The sequence below is a fragment of the Phocoena phocoena genome, chromosome 3 (genome assembly GCF_963924675.1).
Source record: "Phocoena phocoena chromosome 3, mPhoPho1.1, whole genome shotgun sequence".
Lineage (NCBI taxonomy): Eukaryota > Metazoa > Chordata > Mammalia > Artiodactyla > Phocoenidae > Phocoena > Phocoena phocoena.
In genome coordinates, this window is record NC_089221.1 from 99,036,476 (window position 1) to 99,063,635 (window position 27,160).

General features: G+C 37.1%; 1 protein-coding gene and 1 pseudogene across 4 annotated transcripts in view; one reads left to right on the forward strand and one right to left on the reverse strand.

The window, feature by feature from the left end:
* The window catches only part of HSD17B4 (hydroxysteroid 17-beta dehydrogenase 4), a 91,166-nt gene that overhangs the window by 49,397 nt on the left and 14,609 nt on the right, over positions 1-27,160 (forward strand). For all 4 annotated transcript variants that reach the window (XM_065873960.1, XM_065873961.1, XM_065873963.1 and 1 more), the window contains 6 exons: positions 2,308-2,373; positions 14,178-14,247; positions 14,950-15,056; positions 16,535-16,621; positions 21,616-21,702; positions 22,703-22,841. In XM_065873960.1, coding sequence (XP_065730032.1) covers positions 2,308-2,373; positions 14,178-14,247; positions 14,950-15,056; positions 16,535-16,621; positions 21,616-21,702; positions 22,703-22,841 — 556 coding nt within the window. The remainder of the gene's footprint in view (positions 1-2,307; positions 2,374-14,177; positions 14,248-14,949; positions 15,057-16,534; positions 16,622-21,615; positions 21,703-22,702; positions 22,842-27,160) is intronic.
* On the reverse strand, positions 16,856-17,320 carry LOC136121616 (large ribosomal subunit protein eL21-like; annotated as a pseudogene).

Here is a 27,160-nt window from a genome sequence, read left to right on the forward strand (position 1 = left end):
ATTTGAAGTGGCAGAATTAAAATTAAAAAGCTTGAAGATCGATCAATCTATCTCTGTCTGAAGAACAGAAAGAAAAAAGGTGAAGAAAAAGAATGAAGAGGCTCAGAGAAATGTGAAATACCATTAAGTACACCAGCTTTTATGTAATGGGCATACCAGAAAGAGAGGAGAGAGAAAGAAGCAAAAAAAATAATTGAAGGAACAATGGCATTGATGAAAAACGTTGATCTACACATCCAAGAAGCTCAACTGCTCCAATTAGGATATAAATGCAAAGAGGAAGATCTAAATAGACATTTCTCCAAAGAAGACATATAGATGGCCAAAAAGCACATGAAAACATGCTCAACATCACTAATTATTAGAGAAATGCAAATCAAAACTATGAATTATCACCTCACTCTGGTTAGAATGGCCATCAACAAAAAATCTACAAACAATGAATGCTGGAGAGGGTGTGGAGAAAAGGGAACCCTTTTGCACTGTTGGTGGGAATGTAAATTGATACAGCCACTACGAAGAACAGTATGGAGGTTCCTTAAGAAACTAAAAAGAGAGTTAGCATATGATCCAGCAATCCCACTACTGGGCATACATCTGGAGAAAACCATGCACCCCAATGTTCATAGCAGCACTGTTTACAATAGCCAGGACATGGAGGCAACCTAAATGTCCATCAGCAGAGGAATGGGGGATTCCCTGGTGGTGCAGTGGTTAAGAATCTGCCTGCCAGTTCAGGGGACACAGGTTCATGTCCTGGTCCGGGAAGATCCCACATGCCGTGAAGCAACTAAGCCCATGCGGCACAACTACTGAGTCTGCACTGTAGCACCTGCGAGCCACAACTACTGAGCCCATGTGCCACAACTACTGAAGCCTGCGTGCCTAGAGCCTGTGGTCTGCAACAAGAAAAGACACTGCAATGAGAAGCCTGCACACTGTAATGAAGACTAGCCCCCGCTCACTGCAACTAGAGAAAGCCTGCACACAGCAACAAAGATCCAACAAAGCCAAAAAAAATAAATTAAATAAATTTATTAAAAAAAAGATTTATGCACTTAAAAAAAAAAGAGGAATGGATAAAGAAGATGTGGTACATATATACAATGGAATATTACTAAGCCATAAAGAAGAATGAAATACTGCCATTTGCAGGAACATGGATGGACCTAGAGACTGCCATACTGAGTGAAGTAAGTCAGATAAAGACAAATATCATATGATATCACTTATATGCAGAATCTGAAAAAAAATGATACAAATGAACTTCTTTACAAAACAGAAATAGAGCCACAGATGTAGAAAACAAACTTATAGCTACCAGGGGGGAAATGGTGGGGGAGTGATAACTTGGGAGATTGGGATTGACATATACATACTACTATATATAAAACAGATAACTAATCAGAACTTAACTATATAGCACAGGGAACTCTACTCAATGCTCTGTAAGGACCTATATGGGAAAAGAATCTAAAAAAGAGTGGAGATATATGTGTGTATATGTATATATATATATATATATAAAAAACTGATTCACTTTGCTGTACACCTGAAATTAACACAACATTGTAAATCAACTATACTGCAATAAAAATTAAAAAGAAAATAAATGCAAAGAGATCCACAATCTTGGTAAAGTGCATTTAAAGATTAAATCAATATGGATGTGAATTGTTTGTCTAATTCTTACAGTTACTGTCATCTTTTGCATTGGGAAAAGAGTCTTTACCTTTTTCTCCTCTGTGGCCTAGAGAATGGATCTGGTTATATAATTCCTTTCATTAAACAAGGTCATTTCAGGGAAATCTTAATGTAGATGAAGCTAGCAGTTATGAAATTTTAAATATCATTATGTGCTGAAAATAAAATATTAAACTTTTTTTCCAGCTTGCAGATTTTGTTATAGTCAGCCCTCCATATCTGTGGGTTCTGTATCCACAGGTTTGGCATCTGCAGATTGAATCAACTGTGGATCAAAAATATTCAGAAAAAAAATTCCAGAAAGTTCCCAAACTATTTACACAGCATTTACATTGTATTAGGTATTATAAGTAATCTATGGGCATCCTCCCAAGTATATGGGAGGACGTGCATAGATTATATGTAAATACTACACCGCTTTTATATAAGGGATTTGAGCATCTGCAGATCTTGGTATCCATGAAGGGGTCCTGGAACCAATCACCCTTGGAAACTGAGGGATGACTGTATATTGAAACATGGTTGTTTATCAAATATTAGTTTGGGTAAAGAGAATAACAATTATTTTGTTATTATTTAATGTGTAATGTTTTTTGATCTCAGGTAGCTGTAGCCATACCTAATAGACCTCCTGATGCTGTACTTACAGATACCACCTCACTTAATCAGGTAAGAATTTTTTTTTTTAACATCTTTATTGGAGTATAATTGCTTTACAATGGTGTGTTAGTTTCTGCTTTACAACAAAATGAATCAGTTATATATATACATATGTTCCCATATCTCTTCCCTCTTGCGTCTCCCTCCCTCCCACCCTCCCTATCCCACCCCTCCAGGTGGTCACAAAGCACCGAGCTGATCTCCCTGTGGTATGCGGCTGCTTCCCACTAGCTATCTACCTTATGTTTGGTAGTGTATATATGTCCATGCCTCTCTCTCGCTTTGTCACAGCTTACCCTTCCCCCTCCCCATATCCTCAAGTCCATTCTCTAGTAGGTCTGTGTCTTTATTACTGTCTTACCCCTAGGTTCTTCATGACATTTTTTTCCCTTAAATTCCATATATATGTGTTAGCATACGGTATTTGTCTCTTTCTTTCTCACTTACTTCACTCTATATGACAGACTCTAGGTCTATCCACCTCATTACAAATAGCTCAATTTCGTTTCTTTTTATGGCTGAGTAATATTCCATTGTATATATGTGCGACATCTTCTTTATCCATTCATCCGATGATGGACACTTAGGTTGTTTCCATCTCTGGGCTATTGTAAATAGAGCTGCAGTGAACATTTTGGTACATGACTCTTTTTGAATTATGGTTTTCTCAGGGTATATGCCCAGTAGTGGGATTGCTGGGTCATATGGTAGTTCTATTTGTAGTTTTTTAAGGAACCTCAGTACTGTTCTCCACAGTGGCTGTATCAATTTACATTCCCACCAACAGTGCAAGAGGGTTCCCTTTTCTCCACATCCTCTCCAGCATTTATTGTTTGTAGATTTTTTGGTGATGGCCATTCTGACTGGTGTGAGATGATATCTCATTGTAGTTTTGATTTGCATTTCTCTTTGGATTTGCATTTCTCTTTGGATTTATCCTGTATGGGACTCTCTGTGCTTCCTAGACTTGATTTACTATTTCCTTTCCCATATTAGGGAAGTTTTCAACTATAATCTCTTCAAATATTTTCTCAGTCCCTTTCTTTTTCTCTTCTTCTTCTGGAACCCCTATAATTCGAATGTTGGTGCGTTTAATGTTGTCCCAGAGGTCTCTGAGACTGTCCTCAGTTCTTTTCATTCTTTTTTCTTTATTCTGCTCTGCAGTAGTTATTTCCACTATTTTATCTTCCAGGTCACTTATCCGTTCTTCTGCCTCAGTTATTCTGCTATTGATCCCATCTAGAGTATTTTTCATTTCATTTATTGTGTTGTTCATCGTTGTTTGTTTCATCTTTAGTTCTTCTAGGTCCTCGTTAAATGTTTCTTGCATTTTGTCTATTCTATTTCCAAGATTTTGGATCATGTTTACTATCATTATTCTGAATTCTTTTTCCGGTAGACTGCCGACTTCCTCTTCATTTGTTAGGTCTGGTGGGTTTTTATCTTGCTCCTTCATCTGCTGTGTGATTTTCTGTCTTCTCATTTTGCTTATCTTACTGTGTTTGGGGTCTCCTTTTTGCAGGCTGCATGTTCGTAGTTCCCGTTGTTTTTGGTGTCTGTCCCTAGTGGCTAAGGTTGGTTCAGTGGGTTGTGTAGGCTTCCTGGTGGAGGGGACTAGTGCCTGTGTTCTGGTGGATGAGGCTGGATCTTGTCTTTCTGGTGGGCAGGTCCACGTCTGGTGGTGTGTTTTGGGGTGTCTGTGGACTTATTATGATTTTAGGCAGCCTCTCTGCTAATGGGTGGGGTTGTGTTCCTGTCTTGCTAGTTGTTTGGCATAGGATGCCCAGCACTGTAGCTTGCTGGTCGTTGAGTGAAGCTGGGTGCTGGTGTTGAGATGGAGATCTCTGGTAGATTTTTGCCATCTGATATCATGTGGGGCTGGGAGGTCTCTTGTAGACCAGTGTCCTGAAGTTGGCTCTCCCACCTCAGAGGCACAGCACTGACTCCTGGCTGCAGCACCAAGAGCTTTTCATCCACACGGCTCAGAATAAAAGGGAGAAAAAGTAGAAAGAAAGAATTAGTAGAGGTAGAAAGAAAGAAAGAAAGAAAGAAAGAGAAAGAACGAAAGAAACAAAGAAAGAAGGGAGGGAGGAAGGAAGGAAGGAGGGAAGGAAGGAAGGAAAAAAGAAAGAACATAAAGCAAAATAAGATAAAATATAATAAAGTTATTAAAATAAAAAAATAATGAGAGAAGATAAAAAATAATGGACGGATAGAACCCTAGGACAAATGGTGGAAGCAAAGCTATACAGACAAAATCTCACACAGAAGCATACACATACACACTCACAAAAAGAGGAAAAGGGGAAGAAAATCATAAATCTTGCTCTCAAAGTCTACCTCCTCAATTTGGGATGATTCGTTGTCTAAAGGAGGTAAGGAAGGAAAGAAAGAACGAAGATAAAGTAAAATAAAAGAAAGTTATTAAAATAAAAAGTAATTATTAAGAAAAAAACAAACAAAAAACGGACGGATAGAACCCTCGGACAAATGGTGGAAGCAAAGCTATAAAGACAAAATCTCACACAGAAGCATACACATACACACTCACAAAAAGAGGAAAAGGGAAAAAAAATCGTAAATCTTGCTCTCAAAGTCCACCTCCTTAATTTGGGATGATTCGTTGTCTATTCGTGTATTCCACAGATGCAGGGTACATCAAGTTGATTGTGGAGCTTTAATCCGCTGCTTCTGAGGCTGCTGGGAGAGATTTCCCTTTCTCTTCTTTGTTCTCACAGCTCCCAGGGGCTCACCTTTGGATTGGGCCCTGCCTCTGCGTGTAGGTCGCCGGAGGGCGTCTGTTCTTCGCTCAGACAGGACCGAGTTAAAGGAGCCGCTGATTCGGGGGCTCTGGCTCACTCAGGCCAGGGGGAGGGAGGGGCACAGAGTGCGTGGCGAGCCTGCAGCGGCAGAGGCTGGCGTGACGTTGCAGCCTGAGGCGCGCCGTGCGTTCTCCCGGGGAAGTTGTCCCTGGATCACGGGACCCTGGCAATGGCGGGCTGCACAGGTTCCCCGGAAGGGGGGTGTGGATAGTGACCCGTGCTCGCATACAGGCTTTTTGGTGGCGGCAGCAGCAGCCTTAGCGTCTCCCGCCCGTCTCTGGGGTTTGCGCTTTTAGCCGCGGCTCGTGCCCGTCTCTGGAGCTCCTTTAAGCAGTGCTCTTAATCCCCTCTCCTCGAGCACCTGGAAACAAAGAGGGAAGAAAAAGTCTCTTGCCTCTTCGGCAGGTCCAGACTTTTCCCCGGACTCCCTCCTGGCCAGCCGTGGCGCACTAACCCCCTGCAGGCTGTGTTCACGCTGCCAACCCCAGTCCTTTCCCGGCGCTCCGACCGAAGCCCGAGCCTCAGCTCCCAGCCCTGCCCGCCCCGGCGGGTGAGCAGACAAGCCTCTCGGGCTGGTGAGTGTGATCCTCTGTGCGGGAATCTCTCCTCTTTGATCCCCGCACCCCTGTTGCTGTGCTCTCCTCCGCGGCCGAAGCTTTCCCTGTCTGCCACCCACAGTCTCCGCCCGCGAAGGGGCTTCCTAGTGTGTGGAAACCTTTCCTCCTTCACAGCTTCTTCCCACTGGTGCAGGTCCCGTCCCTATCCTTTTGTCTCTGTTTATTCTTTTTTCTTTTGCCCTACCCAGGTACGTGGGGGGTTTCTTGCCTTTTGGGAGCTCTGAGGTCTTCTGTCAGCGTTCAGTAGGTGTTCTGTAGGAGTTGTTCCACGTGTAGACGTATTTCTGGTGTATCTGTGGGGAGGAAGGTGATTTCCGCGTTTTACTCTTCCGCCATCTTCCCGGAAGCCTCAAGAATGTATTTTTGAAAAGTGATAAAGCCACCTGACTCCTGACACTTTTTGATTTATAACTCTGATACCCTGTAAGTTTGTGAGTCCAAAAGTAGTGGCTGTGTTCTACGTAATAAAAATAACGGCATATTTCTATAGCTGACATTTGTTCTTTCTGAATTTTTACTTAGCAGTTTTTTTCTCCACTAGGTATCAAAAAAATGTAAAATGGCTTTTCATTAGTCAATTGAAAAAGCATTATGCTTTGTTGGCGGTGGATTGCTTGCCTTAAGGAGACTGCTTAGCTTAGTAGTGAAGAATTTCATTGAAGCCTTAGAGAGCAGGATAAAATAAAAGGCAAATTTCAGTTATCCTTTCTTCTACTGGAAAAGAAAACTGAGCTACATTGCTTCGAGAGAGATTATTTTATGCTAACTTTAGTGGACAGGTACAGTAAAGCATCTGAGGAGTAGATGATTTAATCTCTTTTGTTTGGCATAAATAATATGTTTTCTGATGGAGGAGTTAAAATGCCCTGTCAATTAACAAATTCTGTAAGCATGCAAAGATTTATCTAAGAAACAAAAGGTGACCATAAAGATGAGAAAAGCAACTTTGTTTTTGAGAGACCTGAAGATTCTTCCCTATGATGGCCAGAATACTAACCATGCAGATATAGAACAGAATATGTAAAGCTCTGAAGTTATGATGTGAATAAGCAGGTAATGACAGCACATTATTTGTAAAGTTCACTTATTTTTTGATACTAATTTTGATATACTTGATATGAGAACTTCTGCAGGATTTATGTGTGCTGGCAAATAGGAATATAATTTCATGAGCCAGAAACAATTAAGTTTGGAACATATTGTATTTTTTTATACACTGTATAATTGGGTGATAGAACAATACTTTCTACCTCAGATTAGTTTTTGCCTTTAAATGTTCTTCCTATCCCTATTTCTTATCAGTTTCTTAAGAGAGCACTCATATTTATGTTTAATTAAAGCTTCATAGTGAAATTAATTTTATTAGCACACTAAAGAACAGAAGACTTCATGGTTTCATGGTTCAGAAAACCCAGAAGTGCTCCATTATTATTCTTGTGTTACTGAAATAATAAAATGTATCTGCTGTAGATAAGAAAAGCTGAATAGTTTCCGTGGCTTGAATTTGTTTATACAGTAAGCAGAAAGATTTTTTTTTCTTTTTTCAGATGTATAGAACTTTTTGTTAGCTTTTAGCAGACTTGAGTATTTGCTGTGTGACAAAGGACAGTTTATAAGTTAACAAATATTTTTTGTATAAATAATGGACACCCATCATTTGACAGAGGTTCCTGACCATTTGTATCATATGGTCACTCGAGAATATGATAAAAACTACCGACTGTTTCTTCAGAAACATTTTGCATAAAACTTTGCTTAAATTTCAGGGGATTTGTGGGCTGTTTTAAATTGGATCTGTGCTACAGGAGATAAAAATCAAGTAGAAGAAGTGTAATCTATTGACAAGGAACTGAAAGGATAGTTAGATATAAGGTGTAGATGTCTTAATTTCTGGGGCACCTATTCTAAGCAACGAATGATTAAATACAAGCCTTTGAATTGTAGAGTAAGTGCTGTAGACATTCTGAGATGAGCTACTTATTAGAGAATGACATACAGAAGAGTTTGGTAGGAAAGATGGGACTTCGGAACTAAAATGGTGTATAGATATTCTCTCTTACCAGGGATGTAAGGCTTGCAGTATGGCCTGGAAGGGGATAAGAACTTAGTAATGATAGCAGAAAAGAGCATGATGTATGTACAAGGAGTAAGAATTAGAGCATTCACACTGGAGAGTGGTGGGAGATGATTGTGGACGAACAGACCTTTAAGGAGAAGTGGAAATGGAACAGATTATGTTGTTATAGCATAAACATTGTGCCAGGTATTTAAATTAAGTAACTTCTCAATCAGTAGGGAAACTAGCAACCATCGCTCTACCAATATCACTTCTGGAATATTTTGTTTTTCATGTCTTTAGGAGAATTTCTTCATCTTCAAACTGGTATGATATTACAAGTATACTTCATGGTTTTTCATAATTAATAAAGAGAAAATTCATCCCCAATAATCTAGAAAGACCAAAGAATAAATAGGTAACAGGTGTTAGGCTTTGTATTTGAGGAGAATGAAAACAAGTATCTTTAGTTTCCCCAGATACATATCTCATACTACTTATTCTAACAATTAGGATTTTAGCTACCATCATTGTTAAATAAAGTTAATCTTTGGAATATTGGTTATACTCCATTAAAATATAATTCTTTATTATATTACCATGTGTATTATAAGTACTTTTAAAATTTTGTTTTGAAACAATGATTTATTATTTTGCATGACTCTGGGTTGCCTGGGCGGTCCTTGTGCTACAAATGGTGTTGGCTGTCACTCATGTAGCTGTTCTGAGATGGCGGCTAGGTGGGGCAGGAAAGTCCAGGATGGCCCTTTCACAAGTGCAGGGTCTTAGTGCTCCCTGTTGGCTGGCGTGCCTCTAATCTCCACCTGGCTTCTTCTTCACGTGGTGTCTCATCTTCCAGGGACTTTCTCTGTGGCACTCAAGGGGACTTCTATTTAAATTTCTGAAACTGTTTCCTGTGTAGCTTCCTCCTTTTCAGTACATCTACATTCTAACTGCCCATTCTCCCAGAACTCTGATCTTTATCTCTTTAACTCTTTGAGACTGTTTTGCTATGTTTCTGTTTCCCTTTTTGCACTGCAGTCTAGAAAGTGCTGTCAGGCAGAGCGCTGTGGCCGTTGTATAGTCCATCTTGTTTGTTTCTTTCCTATCAAAAATCATAATCCTGTTCTGCCTCCTGTCCAGTGTCTAAGAACAGTATCTCCCTCGCCCACTTAAAAAATTTTTTTTCCTAATTGTTTACAGTGGAAGAGTAAGTTCATTCCACTTATTCCATCTAGGCCGGAAGTGGAAGTCCTATACCTTTTTATATGCCCATAGTGCCCAATTTTCTCATTTATTACTATTTGTTTTTTCAGTTTTTATTGCTGTGCTTTGTTTCCTACTTGTTTCTAACAATTAAAGAGCCTATTTTATTTTCTTGTTTCTCTTTCCCTTATAGTTCACATTTTGGGGAATGCATTAATTTTACTTTTTCAGAACATTTTAACATTTATATATTATTCTTCCCTCTCCCCCACCTTTGTTTTAGTCTTAGATTTGCAATTGAATATATATCAATCCTTTTGCCAAAGGTTCTCCCATATCTCCTGGTTGGATAAAGCTCCTCCTGTGGTAGGTTCCCCAAGAAGGCCTCGTGTATAGTATTCCTTTGGTTCCTATGTATTTATTTATCTTATTATTATTTTTAAAATAAATTTATTTATTTTTGGCTGCATTGGGTCTTCTTCATCGCTACGCGCGGGCTTTCTCTAGTTGCAGCGAGCGGGGGCCACTCTTCGTTGTGGTGCGCGGGCTTCTCATTTTGGTGGTTTCTCTTTGTTTCGGAGCACGGGCTCTAGGCGTGTGGGCTTCAGTAGTTGTGGCACATGGGCTAAGTAGTTGTAGCTCGTGAGCTCTAGAGCGCAAGCTCAGTAGTTATGGCGCCTGGGCTTAGTTGCTCCGTGGCATGTGGGATCTTCCTGGATCAGGGCTTGAACCCATGTCCCCTGCATTGGCAGGCGGATTCTTAACCACTGCGCCACCAGGGAAGTCTGGTTCCTATGTATTTAAAACTATTTTTCTATACCCTGGATACTTGAAGGACAGCTTGGCTGGATATGAAATCTTGAGTTTCTTAAAATGGTGTTCCATTGTTGCCTGGCTTTCTATATTGCTGTTTAGAAGTCTGATGCCAGTCATTATCTTCCTCTAAGTTACTTGATCTTTATCCTTGAGGGCTTTAGGATTTTTTTTTCCTTTATCTTTAAAAATCTAATAGTTTTACTAGGATAAGTCTCAGTGTTGCTTATTCCAGGTCAGTTTTCCCATGTACCTGGTGGGCCTTTTTAATATGTGTGTTCAGATGTTTTATTTTCAAAATGTTTTCTAGGGTGATAATTTTAAATATTAGCTCTTATTCATTGTTTTATTTTTATTTCTTCAGGTACTCTTTATGTACATTGGATCTTTTTCTATCTTTCTTCCAACCATTTTCTCTCTTTCCTTTTCTAGTTCTTTATTAATCTCATTTCCATCCTCTTGGTTTTTTCTTTTTTTTCTTCTGTGCACCTTATTAAAATTTTGTTTGAATATGTTCTCCTTTGAGAACATTATAATTTAGTCTTCAATTTCTAATATGATTTTGATTTTTCTTTTATTTCTTTCCCAAGTTTAATCATCTCTTACTTCATTTCTTCATGTTTGTTGTCCATTTATATTCTTGGTTTTTGAATTTCAGATTCAAGATGTTTATTTCCTATCCCCAAATGCTTGAGTATTGTGTTATCGTTTTCTTCTGTTTGCTAGTTGTTCTTTTTGGGAAATTTTTATTTATTATAATGTTTTGGCTCTTATTTTCTTTTTTAGTCTTATTGTAGCTTTGCACAGATGGAGATTACTTACCTATATTCATTTTGTAGGTAAAGTTAGTAGTTTGGGACTGTTTACAAGATTCTTTCTTAAAGAAATTCAAGATTGTCATCTTCTGTCAGTATAGCAAAGTGCCTTTTCTTTCATGGATGGCTTTTTGGAGTAGGGCATAGTGGGGAAGTGTTTTATTAAATTTTTTTTAGTTCTCTTTATCCTGCAGGATCATAAATTTCCCCTCTTGCTTCTTTTTCTTCACCATTCAGTCTTCAAAGGGGACATCTTTGTTTTATCCTCTTCTCCCTCAGAAGTATTGCCTTTCTAGGACTGCCATTTGGAGGCCCATGCACTTTTAATTCTTTGCTCAGTAGTCAGTATTCTGATCTTCCAGAATTCTTCTCACTATTTTTGTCCTCGAGGTAGACTGTCTGTCTTGAAGTGATTTTTCTTTGTTTCCTTTTTTCTCTTCCATGAGCTTCTGCTATACTCCCCCTCCCCACCCCTACCACTCTCTCTAGTAGTTTTGAGAGGGTGCTCAGAAGACAATGCTGCTGGATATAGGTGTTTATTTTTCTACTTATAGGAATTTGAAGTTTGTGGTTTTTCTCTTCTAGTTACACTGTAGGCCTGGGATCTGTGTAGTTTTACTTGTTTTTCTTGTTGACCTGTTTGCTTTTTTAGGGGATGTGAGGATTTGGGAAGAACTAATTCCTGACCCTTTTAATTTAGCATTTAGTTTAACTTAATGGTACACTTAAAAAAATTACTTATTTATTTGGCTGCATTGGGTCTTAGTTGTGGCACGCAGGGTCTTCGTTGCGGCATGCGGAATCTTTCACTGCGGCATGTGGGCTCTCTAGTTGTGGAGCATGGGCTCAGTAGTTGTGGCACGCAGGCTCTCTAGTTGTGGTACGCAGGCTCCAGAGTGTGTGGGTTCAGTAGTTGTGGCGTGTGGGCTTTCTAGTTGTGGTGTGCGGGCTCTAGAGGGCGTGCGCTCAGTAGTTGTGGCACAAGGGCCTAGTTGCCCCTTGGCATGTGGGGTGTTACTTCCCTGACCAGGGATCAAACCCATGTCCCCTGCACTGGAAGGTGGATTCTTAACCACTGGACGACTAGGGAAGTCCCTACTGGTACACTTTAAATAAATAAGACTAAGAACTAATTTACTCATATATGGAAGATCCTCCCACTTACATTTAATACTCAAGTAAGACAATATAGAGCTATTTTTCTTAGTTTGTATGTGTGAATTTTAGTAATTTTTACATCTAGGCAGAAATGAAACAACAAAACACAAAGCTTTTTGCTTTTCTTCTGAAATATGAAAGTCCTTCAAGATATTCAGAAAATAAACCTTGATAGTGTTCTTTATTGTTTGGAGAACGGTTATTTTGCATTATGATTGAATTTAGTTAAACATCCAATCAGTTGACTTTAGTCATTTCTCATGACAGATCTTTTATGTCTTTGCTAATTCTGCCTTCTGTTGGAAGCAATGCTGTCATTGAAATAATATGAAAATTTTCATATTCCTTTAATATGATTTCTTTAGAAGAGTTGTTTCTTTTCATTTATAGGAATAATATCTGTGGGGTAAGAACACTGGCACTAATCTTAAAAACTTGATTGTCTTATACTGTTGCTGAAATCTTTTAAAATAATCATAATAGTTCACATTTATTGAGGTATTAATATTTATCAAGGATAATGCTCTGTAAGAGTTTGATTCGCCTCTCAGTTTTTTAAATGAGAAGATTGAGGCTTAGGGTGATGAAGAAAATTGCCCACTAATGGCAGAGCTGGATTTGAACCTAGGTCTGTCTAGTGCCAAAGCCTATGATCTATTATGTGTTTGACACCTTCCCCTTTGGACCCCGAAATTCGTCATTTTTTTTTCCATTTGTATGCAACGTGATGATGTATATTTGCCTAGTGTTTTATTTTTTTTTAAGTGCTTTCTAAAATTTATCATTTAATCCTCTACCATCTTATACAGAGTCTTAAGTCACATCTATTTGATAATTGTTGATTTGATTTAATTATTTTTAGAAGCCATATAAAGGGAAAAAATACTGAGTCATTAAAAAAGTGAATAATTTAGAAAACTATCATTTAGAGTGATGGGAAAGAGAAAGAGCTTATTAAAATTTTACAAAACATTAAAAAGTAAACATTTTCCTATGAATTAGAGGAGATGTTATTTTCTGTAAATAAAATTTGTTAAAAAAGAATAATCAATAATTAAAAACAACAAAAACTCATTAAGAAAGTCAGGTATGCTGACATGGCTAGTCTCTACACAACATTTTAATAGTCTTGGAAAGCTTGACCTAGCAGTTGATAAGAAAGAGAAGTCTGGAGGCATCCCCAAAGTTAATACACAGATACATTAAATACTTACTGTTAGCTATTTTGTGAATTTCTTCCCTTCAGTACTGAAAAGTACTCTCTCATTTGACCAATGCACAATTTAAATGCTGGGAAGTGTGGTGACTTTTTTCCTATTGTTATCTATATCTTTCTGCTAATTCTGCCTTGTCTAAGTACAGAAGTGATGTGAGGATCTGGAGTAAGCAGGAATATAATCTTAACGGCAAGTTATTAGTCTGTTTTTTTGCAGGATGAGCTGATCTCAGGATTTAGTGTACCCAGTAGAATGAAAGTTTGTGAGGAGTGTGTGATGTTTATATGTCTAGTATTGGGTTACAGGCTTCAATTTAAAACACCCCATTAAGTAAGTTGGCATAAATTTTGCTTGGTTAGAAGAGGCTATAAACATTTACACCTTATCTTCACTGTGTGTTTTTTTTAATGTTTCTTTCTTTTCTTTTTTTAAAAATTAATTAATTTTTGGCTGCATTGGGTCTTCGTTGCTGTGCGCGGGCTTTCTCTAGTTGCGGTGAGCGGGGGCTACTCTTCGTTGTGGTGCACGGACTTCTCATTGTGGTGGCTTCCCTTTGTTGCGGAGCGCGGGCTCTAGGGCATGCGGGCTTCAGTAGTTGGGGTGCTTGGGCTTCAGTAGTTGTGGCTCGCAGGCTCTAGAGCGCAGGCTCAGTAGTTGTGGCACACGGGCTTAGTTGCTCTGTGGCATGTGGGATCTTCCCAGACCAGGGATCAAACCCGTGTCCCCTGCATTGGCAGGTGGATTCTTAACCAGTGCACCACTAGGGAAGCCCTTCATTGTGTTTTAATGAGAGTAGATTGATGGATTCCTTTTTGTGAATTTCTCCTTAGGCAGTGGTAACCAGTGTTGTTCCCAGATGTAGTTCTTGGTTCCCTTCCTATTATTTGACGGTCCTCACCCCTTCTGATTTCAGTGGCAGGTGTTACAAAAAGCATTTGATTTACACTTAATCTTTTTTTGTTAGAAATAGTTATTTTTTAATCAGAGCTACTATTAGGTACATTATAATGCATTTCTTATGCAATAACCAGCCATATTTCCTGTTTTTAGTTTAATGTATTCTAAGAAGGCACTGGGTGCTAGTTTATTTTATAATTCTTTCTCCACAGGCTGCTTTGTACCGCCTCAGTGGAGACTGGAATCCCTTACACATTGATCCTGACTTTGCTAACTTAGCAGGTGAGTTGCTAATAATGTGAGCCAATGAAAATATTAGCTCAGTTATCTAAATAATAATTAAAGATGTCGCTACTTATGACTGGAAGTTTGAGTAACATTTAAAAAATAGCCCTCTCCTAATATGTTTATGCAAAGGACATGGAAAGGTGGGAAGTAGTGTTCAGAGATTGGTGTACGTGAAATTCAGATTATGGTGGAAGGTAGCTCCTGCTAGTGCAAGGTCTAGGATAGGACCATGGGGATGGGTGTCTGAGTTATCATGAAGGTCGAGGCCGTTGGAGGGGAGAGCAAAGAACTGAAAGGTTGAAGAAGGATCATCTACATACATGGATATTGAAATCACTGTGGATGATTTCATGGTTACAACCAAAGCTAAACAAAATAATTATTTGTGTCCCCAGATCTCTGACATTCCTTTCTTTTTTTTTTTCTTTTTTTGTTTATTTCATAATTTTTCTCCCAGGAAGTATTATTTATAAAATATTTTCCATGTTTCTTAACACATTATTGACCGGAGATGTATTAACGCCATAGGCGTTAGTTTCTGCAAAAATCCCCCCAGTCAATAATGTGTTAAAATAGATGGTATGATTCAGGCTAATGCAGTTTAAAAATGTATTTTTCAAGTCCTGAATGAACTGTTCTTGGTTTTTAAACATGAAATGTGCCTTTATCTAACTAAATTCTCTCTCTCATTTTTAGGTTTTGACAAGCCCATATTACATGGATTATGTACATTTGGATTTTCTGCCAGGCATGTTTTACAGCAGTTTGCAGATAATGACGTGTCGAGATTCAAAGCAATTAAGGTGTGTGTAAATTATTAATAATTTAACTACTTGTTCCTTTTTAGTTTTAGAGGAGTCTTAGTGACTTCACTTAAAAATAGGCACTATACTGAAATTATTTTTATTATTTCATTGACTGGGCAATCGGCAAGTTTTCTTTTTGTAGCTATAAATGCCTCTATTACACATGCATCATGAAGGATATTATATACAGTTATACTTTTAACAGATTAATTTGATTGTTTTATAGTTAGGGACATACATATAGCAGCATATATGCCTTAACAAAAACTCGAGATTTACCTTTAAAAATTTATTTATTCATTTTTTACTGTTTTATAATTTGCCTTAACTTAATTGAAAATGTTAAGTGGCTGCATTTGAACTCTAATAAACATGCACCTATATCAGTATGTTGGCTGCATATTGATTTTAGTTTTGCACTTTTTTTTTTGTGGTCACTTTATTTATTTTTGGCTGCATTGGGTCTTCCTTGCTGTGTGCGGGCTTTCTCTAGTTGCGGTGAGCAGGGGCTACTCTTCGTTGCAGTGCATGGGCTTCTCATTGCGGTGGCTTCTCTTGCTGTGGAGCACAGGCTCTAGGTGTGCGGGCTTCAGTAGTTATAGCATGTGGGCTCAATAGTTGGGGCTCGCGGGTTCTAGAGCACAGGCTCAGTAGTTGTGGCGCACGGGCTTAGTTGCTCTGCGGCATGTGGGATCTTCCTGAACCAGGGCTTGGACCCGTGTCCCCTGCATTGGCAGGCGGATTATTAACCACTGTACCACCAGGGAAGCCCTAGTTTTGCACTTTTAAGTTGGCTTCAAGTTTTCATCCATTATAAATTACAAAGAAAACTGACTCTGCATAAATCGAAAGACATATACTTAAAAAAAAAGGAAACAAAACTTTAAGGCAGTGTCAAATAGCTCCAAAAGCTTTTATCAGTTTGTGATCCATGCAGCAGTGGAAATTTATTTTCTGATGTCTTGCCTTTGATAACACTGATTATTCTCATTATTATAACTATTTTATAGTTATTATTATAATTATTTTAAAAATCAGCCAATAATATGTATACAGAGCAAATAAAATAGTATAGAAAATTAGGAAATAAAAAGTGTAATTATTCTGTCCTATACAACAACCTCACATCCTATTCCTCAGACTTAATTAGTGCCACTTTTAACTGCTTCTGTTAAATTGTTCTGGTGGTTACCTATATAACTCTACTTAATATGATTATTCTTCTGTGTTTTGATTTGTCAAGATTAAACTATTTATTGGTTCTATACTTTGAAAGACAAAGAATTAACTTTTACTAACTATATCCTTTCTCTACTAATTGTATCATATTACTATTTTTATGAATTTAAGTATAGTCCAGTCTCTGTTTCTTCCTCTTATGCTCTCCAACCTCCTCCTCAAATTCCACCCCCCCTGCAAAGTGGAAAAGTTTCATATTAAAACATTTTTAACCCTAAAACACATTTTTTTTAAAGGTTCGTTTTGCAAAACCAGTATATCCAGGACAAACTCTACAAACTGAGATGTGGAAGGAAGGAAGTAGAATCCATTTCCAAACCAAGGTATGAATAATGTAGTTAGAGGTACATTGTTTTGTTACCCTCTTCACTGTATCCTATAATTATGTTCCATCCTAGCATACTTTTGGTTATTACTATGGATATGATATAAAACTTAGAAAGTTTTTAAAAAAAAATCAGTGGTAACTTTTAATTGAAAATAAGATGCCTCTGTACCTTGCTTTTTATTTTCTGTTTTTTTTTTACAGTCCAGGTTTTTTATTTTCTTTACCCCCATCATGTCATGAATTCATAGGGAATGGGCTCCAGCAGTTCAGGCTCTTTTCCATTGGTTCTCATGAAGTGTGCTTCCCTGGGTGGAGCAGGCTGGTGCTTCAGCTGAACCCAAGTACCTTTCTCTTTGACTTCCTTCTTTTTCTGATCATTTTCCTTCACTAGTTTCAGGAAGCTATCTTGGCTCTTAGAGTGCTTAACATGCTCGATACGCACATTAATTCTCTTGGCAAGAATCTTGCCCTTAACTTGTTTGTTTACAATGATGCCAACAGCATGCTGGGTAACATTGTAGACTCTCCCAGTTTTGCCATGGTAACATTTGTGGGGCATTCCTTTTTGAACAGTGCCCGTTCCCTTGATATCTATAATACCACCTTGTAGATTCGCATGTATGTGGCCAAAGGAGCAGCTCCATGTTTTCTAAATGTAGCGGGTGCCCCTCCTCTTTCCCTTTGTGTTGGTCATTTTGTTGAATTACTGGAAGATGGCTGTTCTGGCCGAAAAGAAGCTATTTTCTATTCTCAGCTAAATTGGTGCCTGTCCTACATAGCATTTCTGAAAACCCAACCAACCATATCTTTTTGGCTCAACCCCTCATTCAAGTTGTTGTCAGAATATAATCTTCAGAAAATTAAAGGCATGACTCTCAGACAGATATAAAATGAAAATGTGATGAAAATTTATTTAATTCCTTAACAAGGGAGCTAGCAAGATGATAAAACTGGTTCAGAGGAGAACTAGAACAACAGGGTTTATGTGGTCCAACAGGGAAAGCATTCTAAAATAATTTTGCCGAGTTAGAGACAAAACTAGTCAATTGTCCTATAAAACAGTAAAACCATATCTGTTATGGTTATATTTCCTACTGGACAGAAATCGGGTGCATTTTGATCACACAAAAACCCACAAATTAACATCTTAGGTCACAGAGTCTGGGCTTAATTAATAGTAACAAGACAGTATATCTCCCTATAGAGTTAAATAATTTTGGGGTGAGGCTGTTAGCAGTGCTCAGGTAAAATACTAAAAGGATGTGCAATCAGCCTTTTATAAGTTTTTTACAGATTATTTTTGTTAATACAATTGACCAGGGTGATACTTTTTGGCCTGATCATTTGTACTACATTGATGGTTTGTGTCGAGCAGTTTAAGTACCACCACCAACAATAATAACAGTTTATATTCCATTGTATATATGTGGCACATCTTCTTTATCCATTCATCTGTCGGTGGACACTTAGGTTGCTTCCATGTCCTGGCTATTCTAAATAGTGCTGCAGTGAACATTGTGGTACATGACTCTTTTCGAATTATGGTTTTCTCAGGGTATATGCTCAGTAGTGGGATCGCTGGGTTGTATGGTAGTTCTGTTTTTAGTTTGTTAAGGAACCTCCATACTGTTCTCCATAGTGGCTGTACCAATTCACATTCCCACCAGCAGTGCAAGAGGGTTCCCTTTTCTCCACACCCTCTCCAGCATTTATTGTTTTTGGATTTTTGATGATAGCCATTCTGACCAGTGTGAGGGGATACCTCATTGTAGTTTTGATTTGCATCTCTCTAATAATTAGTGATGTTGAGCATCCTTTCATGTGTTTGTTGGAAATTTGTATATCTTCTTTGGAGAAATGTCTATTTAGGTCTTCTGCCCATTTTTGGATTGGGTTGTTTGTTTTTTTGGTATTGAGCTGCATGAGCTGCCTGTGTATTTTGGAGATTAATCCTTTGTCAGTTGCTTTGTTTGCAAATATTTTCTCCCATTCTGAGGGTTGTCTTTTCATCTTGTTTATGGTTTCCTTTGCTGTGCAAAAGCTTTTAAGTTTCATTAGGTCCCATTTGTTTATTTTTGTTTTTATTTCCATAACTCTAGGAGGTGGGTCAAAAAGGACCTTGCTGTGATTTATGTCGTAGAGTGTTCTGCCTATGTTTTCCTCTTAAGAGTTTTATAGTGTCTGGCCTTACCTTTAGGTCTTTAATCCATTTTGAGTTTATTTTTGTGTATGATGTTAGGGAGTGTTCTAATTTCATTCTTTTACATGTAGCTGTCCAGTTTTCCCAGCACCACTTACTGAAGAGGCTATCACTTCAGTGATATCACTTCAGCTATCACTTCAGGCTATCGCTTTATCAAAGATAAGGTGACCATATGTGTGTGGGCTTGTCTCTGGGCTTTCTATCCTGTTCCATTGATCTATATTTCTGTTTTTGTGCCAGTACCATACTGTCTTGATTACTGTAGCTTTGTAGTATAGTCTGAAGTCAGGGAGCCTGATTCCTCCAGCTCCGTTTTTCTTTCTCAAGATTGCTTTGGCTATTCAGGGTCTTTTGTGTTTCCATCTAAATTGTGAAATATTTTGTTCTAGTTCTGTGAAAAATGCCATTGGCAGTTTGATAGTGATTGCATTGAATCTGTAGATTGCTTTGGGTAGTATAGTCATTTTCACAATATTGATTCTTCCAATCCAAGAACATGTTATATCTCTCCATCTGTTTATATTATCTTTAATTTCTTTCATCAGTCTCCTATAGTTTTCTGCATACAGGTCTTTTGTCTCCTTAGGCAGGTTTATTCCTAGGTATTTTATTCTTTTTGATGCAGTGGTAAATGGGAGTGTTTCCTTAATTTCTCTTTCAGATTTTTCATCATTCGTGTGTAGGGATGCAAGAGATTTCTGTGCATTAATTTTGTATCCTGCTATTTTACGAAATCCATTGATTAGCTCTGGTAGTTTTCTGGTAGCATCTTTTCTGTGTATAGTATCATGTCATCTGCAAACAGTGACAGTTTTACTTCTTTTTTTCCAATTTGTATTCTTTTTATTTCTTTTTCTTCTCTGATTGCTGTGGCTAAAACTTCCAAAACTATGTTGAATAAGAGTGGTGAGAGTGGGCAACCTTGTCTTGTTCCTGATCTTAGTGGAAATGGTTTCAGTTTTTCACCATTGAGGATTATGTTGACTGTGGGTTTGTCATATATGGCCTTTATTATGTTGAGGTAAGTTCCCTCTATGCCTTGTTTCTGGAGAGCTTTTTTCATAAATGGGTGTTGAATTTTGTCGAAAGCTTTTTCTGCATCTATTTAGATGATCATATGGTTTTTCTCCTTCAATTTGTTAATATGGTTTATCACATTGATTTGTGTATATTGAAAAATCCTTGCATTACTGGGATAAACCCCACTTGATCATGGTGTATTATCCTTTTAATGTGCTGTTGGGTTCTGTTTGCTAGTTTTTTGTTGAGGATTTTTGCATCTGTGTTCATCAGTGATATTGGCCTGTAGTTTTCTTTCTTTGTGACATCTTTGTCTGGTTTTGGTATCAGGGTGATGGTGGCCTCATTGAATGAGTTTGGGAATGTCCCTACCTCTGCTATATTTTGGAAGAGTTTGTGAAGGATAGGTATTAGCTCTTCTCTAAATGTTTGATAGAATTTGCCTGTGAATCCATCTGGTCCTGGACTTTTGTTTGTTGGAAGATTTTTAGTCACAGTTTCAATTTCAGTGCTTGTGAATGGTCTGTTTATATTTTCTATTTCTTCCTGGTTCAGTCTTAGGAGGTTGTGCTTTTCTAAGAATTTGTCGATTTCTTCCAGGTTGTCCATTTTATTGGCATAGAGTTGCTTGTAGTAATCTCTCATGATCCTTTGTATTTCTGCAGTGTCAGTTGTTACTTCTCCTTTTTTATTTCTAATTCTATTGATTTGAGTCTTCTCCCTTTTTCTCTTGATGAGTCTGGCCTAGTGGTTTATCAATTTTGTTTCTCTTGTCAAAGAACCGGCTTTTAGTTTTATTGATCTTTGCTATTGTTTCCTTCATTTCTTTTTCATTTATTTATGATCTGATCTTTATGATGTCTTTCTTTCTGCTAACTTGGGGTTTTTTTGTTCTTCTTTTTCTAAGTGCTTTAGGTATAATGTTAGGCTGTTTATATGAGATCTTTCTTGTTCCTTGAGGTAGGATTGTTTGAAAGATCTTTTTTTCTGAAGTATAATGGGGAGTAGTCAAGGGAGAATGATCTTCCTGATTGTTAAAAGTCAGTTTTAATAAATGCTGCCTTAAGTTTTAGACATTGTCCTATATATTTGTAGCAATACCATACTTTTATGAAAGAATACCACTGGAATAATTTTAGTTGATGTATTAGGAATTAGAATTAGAGTTCCTTTAATATTTTATAAAAAGGCTATTTAAGTATTACTTTATACTGTGTACACTTCCTTTTTGAAATAAGAGCTAGAATTATTTCTTTGAAAAGAGTGTGGTCTGTTCCTACCCAATTTTATTCTATGTTAACCGAACAAATACACTTTATGTACCCCTACCTCATGTGGATTTTGTGCCATGCCTTTTACTATTTATAAGAATTAAGCAATTCTCACCCTGGCTCCCCATTAAACATACTTATATTGGAAAAAAAAAAAATCCCACAAATACCAATGCTCAGGGTCCACCTCAGACCATTTAAATTGGAATATTTGGAGATGGGACCTGATCATAAATATTTTTTAAAAGGGCTCCAGTTGATTCTACAGTTAGGGTTAATTAACACTTGTATTAAATCAGTAAGCTTTCATGTTTATTTCTCTTGATATTTAATTTATGAACTGTTTATTTAATTTGGATTATTTTCTTTTTCATATGAAGAAAAATGTAAATTTCTTTTAAAAGACTTTATACTGTTTCACAATGAAATTGTATTTTCTTTGGAATCATCGGAGTGAACTGGTTGTTTTTTTTTTTCCTCTTGTACCTTTATAAGATCCAAGGAACTGGAGACATCGTCATTTCAAATGCATATGTGGATCTTGTGCCAACAGCTGATGTTTTAGCTAAGACACCATCTGAGGTGGGTTATAACCACTGACATCCAAGTCATACCCTGATGTATGAATTTCAATTAAGATCACTTTAAGAATATTCAGTCTACTTTAGTAAATTAAGAGCTATGAAAGATTCTTAACTCTTGAACTGGAGAACATTAGTTTAAAACTGCTTGGAGAAAAAGGAGTATTTTGACAACTTACGAATTTTATAAAAAACTTTTTTGTGGGGATACTAGGGTATCTTTCAAGAGAATATAAGTAATTTTCTAGTTTTAGAGTAAGTAAATCAGTTGTTTAATGAGAAATCTTAAACAGTATTTGGGAGAAAAATATATTAAAAATTTAAATATCCTGTACCTTTTTCTTGATTTAAAGATTTGTATAATGCTTTGAATGCAGATATAAAAACAGTAGCATGTATTATTTATTAAAACATTTGTGTTATTCTGTATTAACATGCTGAGACTTTTAATAAAAATATATTTTCTGTCTCCAAAATATTCTTTGTAATGTCGAGGTTTTCAAACCCATGATCTTTGTCTTTCATTCGCCGTATTATCATATAACTGAATGAAAATTAAAATCTCTTTAAAGAGAATCTAAGATCAAAAACTTAAGAAATTTTAGAGCTAGACAGAAATTCAGGCTTCGTGTAATCTAGTCCTATTTTACAAACAGAGAAATGAGACCACAGTAGTTGACTGATTTATGCAGTATCTTCCTGCTGAAGTTAATTAGGATATAAGTTATCCAGTTAGTTCCTAGTCTACTTGTAAAATATTATTTCTGAATTTTGATAAAAGTAAAATCCTTTTATTAAGAGGAGTGACGTTCTGGATGACATAAATTAATATAAGGAAAGGTGTGAAAGAAACCTAGTGAGAAAAAACTAGTTTCCCTTATTTATGTGCAGGTTTTTCAAAAAAAATCACGTTGTTGCACTTTTATTTTGTAATAGTTTTATCCCCTTGAGTCATTTTTACAGAACTTCTAAAATTAAATTAACTTTTCTCTTTTTGCTAGGGTAGGGAGCTTCAGAGTACCCTTGTGTTTGAGGAAATAGGTCGCCGCCTTCAGCATATGGGGGGAGAGGTGGTGAAGAAAGTAAATGCTGTGTTTGAGTGGCATATCACTAAAGGTGAAAATACTGCAGCTAAGTGGAGTAAGTCATGTCCCTGGCTCTATAATATTTTAAGATAACTCTTAGTCAATAAAGATAAAGTATCCTTGTTATAACTAAAGCCCATCTCTTTGAAGGTAGGTAAATCTTAACCTTCTTTGGTAAGTTGTTTTTTTATGGGAAATAACGGGTTCCATGGCACCCAAAGCCATGCATGTTTTTTAGAGATGAAGGGAATCAATTAAAATGAAAATATCTGTTTTAAAGATTTCATTGTAACACCTGAAATTAGTACTTTAAACAGTCACCTTAGCCGTATGCTTCTTTAACTAATCTTCAAATTCCTCTTAAATGTGAAGAAAGTACATCAGGTTAAATGAAATATTTTAAAGTTTTGAGTAATTCTCATTATATTTTAACAGCTTTAAAAATATTTTCTTCATTCCCTCCAAATTAACATTTTGGATTATCACCTTAACTATCAGTATATAATCATAATTATTTTCTTCATCTATACAGATGGCAATCAAAGGTACTAATTTTATCTAATCTAGGGAAGTTATCTACTAGAGTGCCATGTTAGCAACCTGGCAAGACATCCAATATAAGCCAAGTTGCTGCAGAGAGAAAGCAGTCACATTTCCATTCACTTCTGTGGAGTTCCAAAAGGACTCTGGTACCATTTTAAGAAGAAAGAGAAGATAAAAAGGGAAAGGGGTAAAAAAAATTCTACCATGTCTTTTTTATCTGTTGTGTAACTACATTCTTAATCATGGCACAAACTTTTCTGTGCTGTGGTCTCTTAAAAGATTGCAGTGTCCAGTTTTAATTTAATTCTTAAAGTGAAATGGGGGAAGGTAAGATGAAATTACTAAAGATGAGTAAAAAAAATTTTCTAGATCAGAGAATTTTCTTCTTTTTCTGTCTGCATAATAAAAGCACTAGCACTTTTGTGGGCTCACTTTGCTAATCAACCAGATCTGTTAGCAAGTTTTTAAGTATCCAGTGTCTATATGTCTTGACAGAAAAATATGTGGCTTTATCAGATTTCACTGTGCTGTTTCTATATAGGTTAAGGGAAGTGAGTATATATCCATTCTCTTTCTTCAGCATCAGTCAATTATAGATTGCGAGGCCACTGCTTCTAACAATGAGAGTGTCTTTGTTCAGTTTGCTATAACAAATATACTATAGACTGGGTAGGTTCAACAACAGAAATTTATTTTCTCATAGTGTGGAGGCTGGAAGGTACAGTGTGAGGGTGTCAACATGTTTGGGCTCTAGTGAGAACCCTCTTTCTGGTTTGCAGATGGCCGCCTCCTTACTGTTTCCCCGCAAGGCAGAGAGAAAGATCATCTCTCTCATGTCTGTTCTTCTAAGGACACTAACCCCATTATGGAGGCTCTACTCTCATGATCTCACCCATACCTAATTACCTCCCAAAGGCCCCATTTCCAAATACCATCATTATTTGGAGATTAGGGCTTCAACGTATGGATTTTGGAGAAACAAACATTTATTCCATAGCTGAGCGCTATTCATATTTTGAATCATGAAGCATGCTATTAATGAACGCTGACCATCATTTCTTTACCTTTATATTATAAAGTGTTCTAGCCTTACTTTGACTGGTAGAATATTCTTTCTTTATAGAGTATTCTAACCTTAGGTTTATGTTATAGAGTATTCCGATCTCTAGAGTTGTTGGAGAAAAATGGTGTATCAGTGAATGTTCACTGAAACTTCTTGATTTCTCGTGTTTTTTTGTCTTGAGGTCCCAAGGGACAGGATCCTTTCATTTGTAGTCAAGCAGCTGTGGTCCCTTGAATCTGTCTACTAATGTGGTACAGGGAGTATCCAGTATAGTTTTTAGCTCATGGATTTTCCCCATCCTTCATAACTGTGAAGTACAATGGGATCCTGTGTAGTTAAGGTTGGCCAAGAGTCCCTGGAATGCTGAGGGACTCCTGGAAGTGACATGTGATTGGCTTACACTCCAGGACCATGTTAACTTTCAGGCCCATCTCAAACCTGGTTGTAATCCTTCTCTGGGGACTGTAGGCTAGTGTATGAGATGTAGTATACTATGGTGGTACCTGAAAGCAAGGATTGTAGGCTGTGCTTCTCAAGTCCCACAACTGATGGTATGAACCATCTTCATTCATTATTTGTATACCACATATCATGCAGATAATCTGTCTATACAGACGACTTTTTAAAGGAAAAAATCTTTAGGTTTGTGATTTTACTTGCACAGTAGAAACTACTGTTTTGTAGATTTTCATTATTTTTATTCTGAGATTACTATTTTAGAGTGCCTAAGTACCTTGTAAATCAGACTTTTTTATTTCTCATTACAATTAAAGATCACTGTAAATGCTCACTGAGACCAAAAAAATTAAAATGTATCTCTAAATCAACTAAAACTTTTTGAGACCATCTTCTATTACATATTCCTAGGAAACATTTTGAAGTTTTGTTCAATTGATTTTGGTTTAATGTAAGTTTCTTTTTAACATAACAATTGCTATTCCTTTTAGGGAGTATATTTTCATTATATAAAATTTGGTATATAAAAGTATAGAGCAAAAAAAAAAAAAAAAAAGTATAGAGCAGAAAATAATGATGTATAATCCCACTACCTACAGTTAACAGTTTGATGTTTGTCCTTCTGGAGGACATTTGTGTTTATAGGAGGTTAATTCAGAAGGGGGTAAAGGAAGCCAAAACATGTAATATGTATTTAATTACCCAAAGTTCAAAGTGTCCATTTTTTTTCCTAAAAAACTTCATAGATTAACAGTGATATGTAGGTATCATCACTTTCTTTCTATTTTCTGTCCTTCCTTCTTTCTATCTATTCATGATGGAATTCAACGTTTTCCCCTATAGATGAAACTATATTAGAAGTTGAGTTATAAATATAAAACACAGGATTTTTGAGGATACTGGTGAAGGAAAGGAATGCGATCTATAAGAGAAAAAACGTGATGGAATTATGTGTCTCACAGTAGGCAGAAAAGAACTCTGTAGAGATTTGTAAAGTATACAAGTGATTCACTCTGGCAAATAGCGTAATTTCCTTCAATATAGTGTCAATAACCAACTAAGATTTTCTCCTTATCTTAGTATCACTTTCCTTGTAGAAAGTATTAGAAAATGTGCTTACATTTAATAATTACCTTTAATTAACCTAGGCAAAAGGTTTTTTCTTGTATTTTCACCAGAAAAATGGGAATATTAGAAACCTGTTAATAACTACTTGTAATTGATGCTTGTGGCTTTTGTTTGTTTTATCATCTCTTCTTCAGGTCCAAATTTATCAAAGCTAACAATCAAATTGGATCTTGAAGCTTTCTCTGAAAGGGTTCATCATTATCTTTGGTTATCTGCCTGTCTTTTATTTGAGCTGATTCTCAGCTGTGTAACTTTTTTCAATTCTGGTTGTTTTCTCACCATCTTTGTGTCACTGAGCTAAATCAGAGTAGCTGGCAGCAGTAGAAAGTATCTAGGTGTTTGGCTTATTTTAGAAGATGATTCCATGTTGGTATCCCTCTTTTGCATCTTGGTGCTTAATGACATAAAATAGATGATTGAATGCTCTGACTTAGGGAATACCTAATTTTTTTTTTTACAAGCAGTTTTAAAAATGTTTTGCTGAACAGTTAATCACCAAATTCTTGGTATTTTAAATTGCTGTTAGTTGTCCCAGTCATGTTTGCATTATGGCAGATCCAAACCTGTTTACAGAGAGCAGGCTCAGCTCCTTAGTTCACCTATGGAACTGGAGTTACACAAGTGATAGGCCTTGAACAAGTCTAGGAACCAAGGGGTTTGGGCTCAGTGGCCTGGAAGATGCATGTCAAACCCAAAGATCCTGGACCGTGCCCATCTTCCCTGCTCCTTCCCCTATCTTGCCATCCAAACAACACCAGCAATGAATCTCTGGGCAGAATGTGTGTCTGTGTCAGGATTTTTAAAAACCAAATTAGTGTGAGTCTAGAGAGAATGGGGAGAGTTCTGGTGTCAGTGTTGGTTTTGGCTGTGGAGGAGGAGGAGTCTTAGCTGTGTCTTTCGAGGTTAGGCCTCTCTGAGGCCTGTCATGCTTGATCATCTAGGAGCAGGAGGGCTGCCTGGGCGAGGACCCTTCCTCTTCTCTGGGGAACAAGAGTGTGTAATGGAGAGATGTAGCCCCTTGACATGCATAAGAAACCAGAGGGTGGGCCTCAGTGAGGTGCTTTTGGGAAGGAAGCCCAGATCTTGGAATGCTCACTTGCACCTTCTTATCCATACTGATGTGCAAAATATTAATGAAATAAAAAAGAATCAGAAAGAGAGACATTGTAGACTTCTTCAGCTGT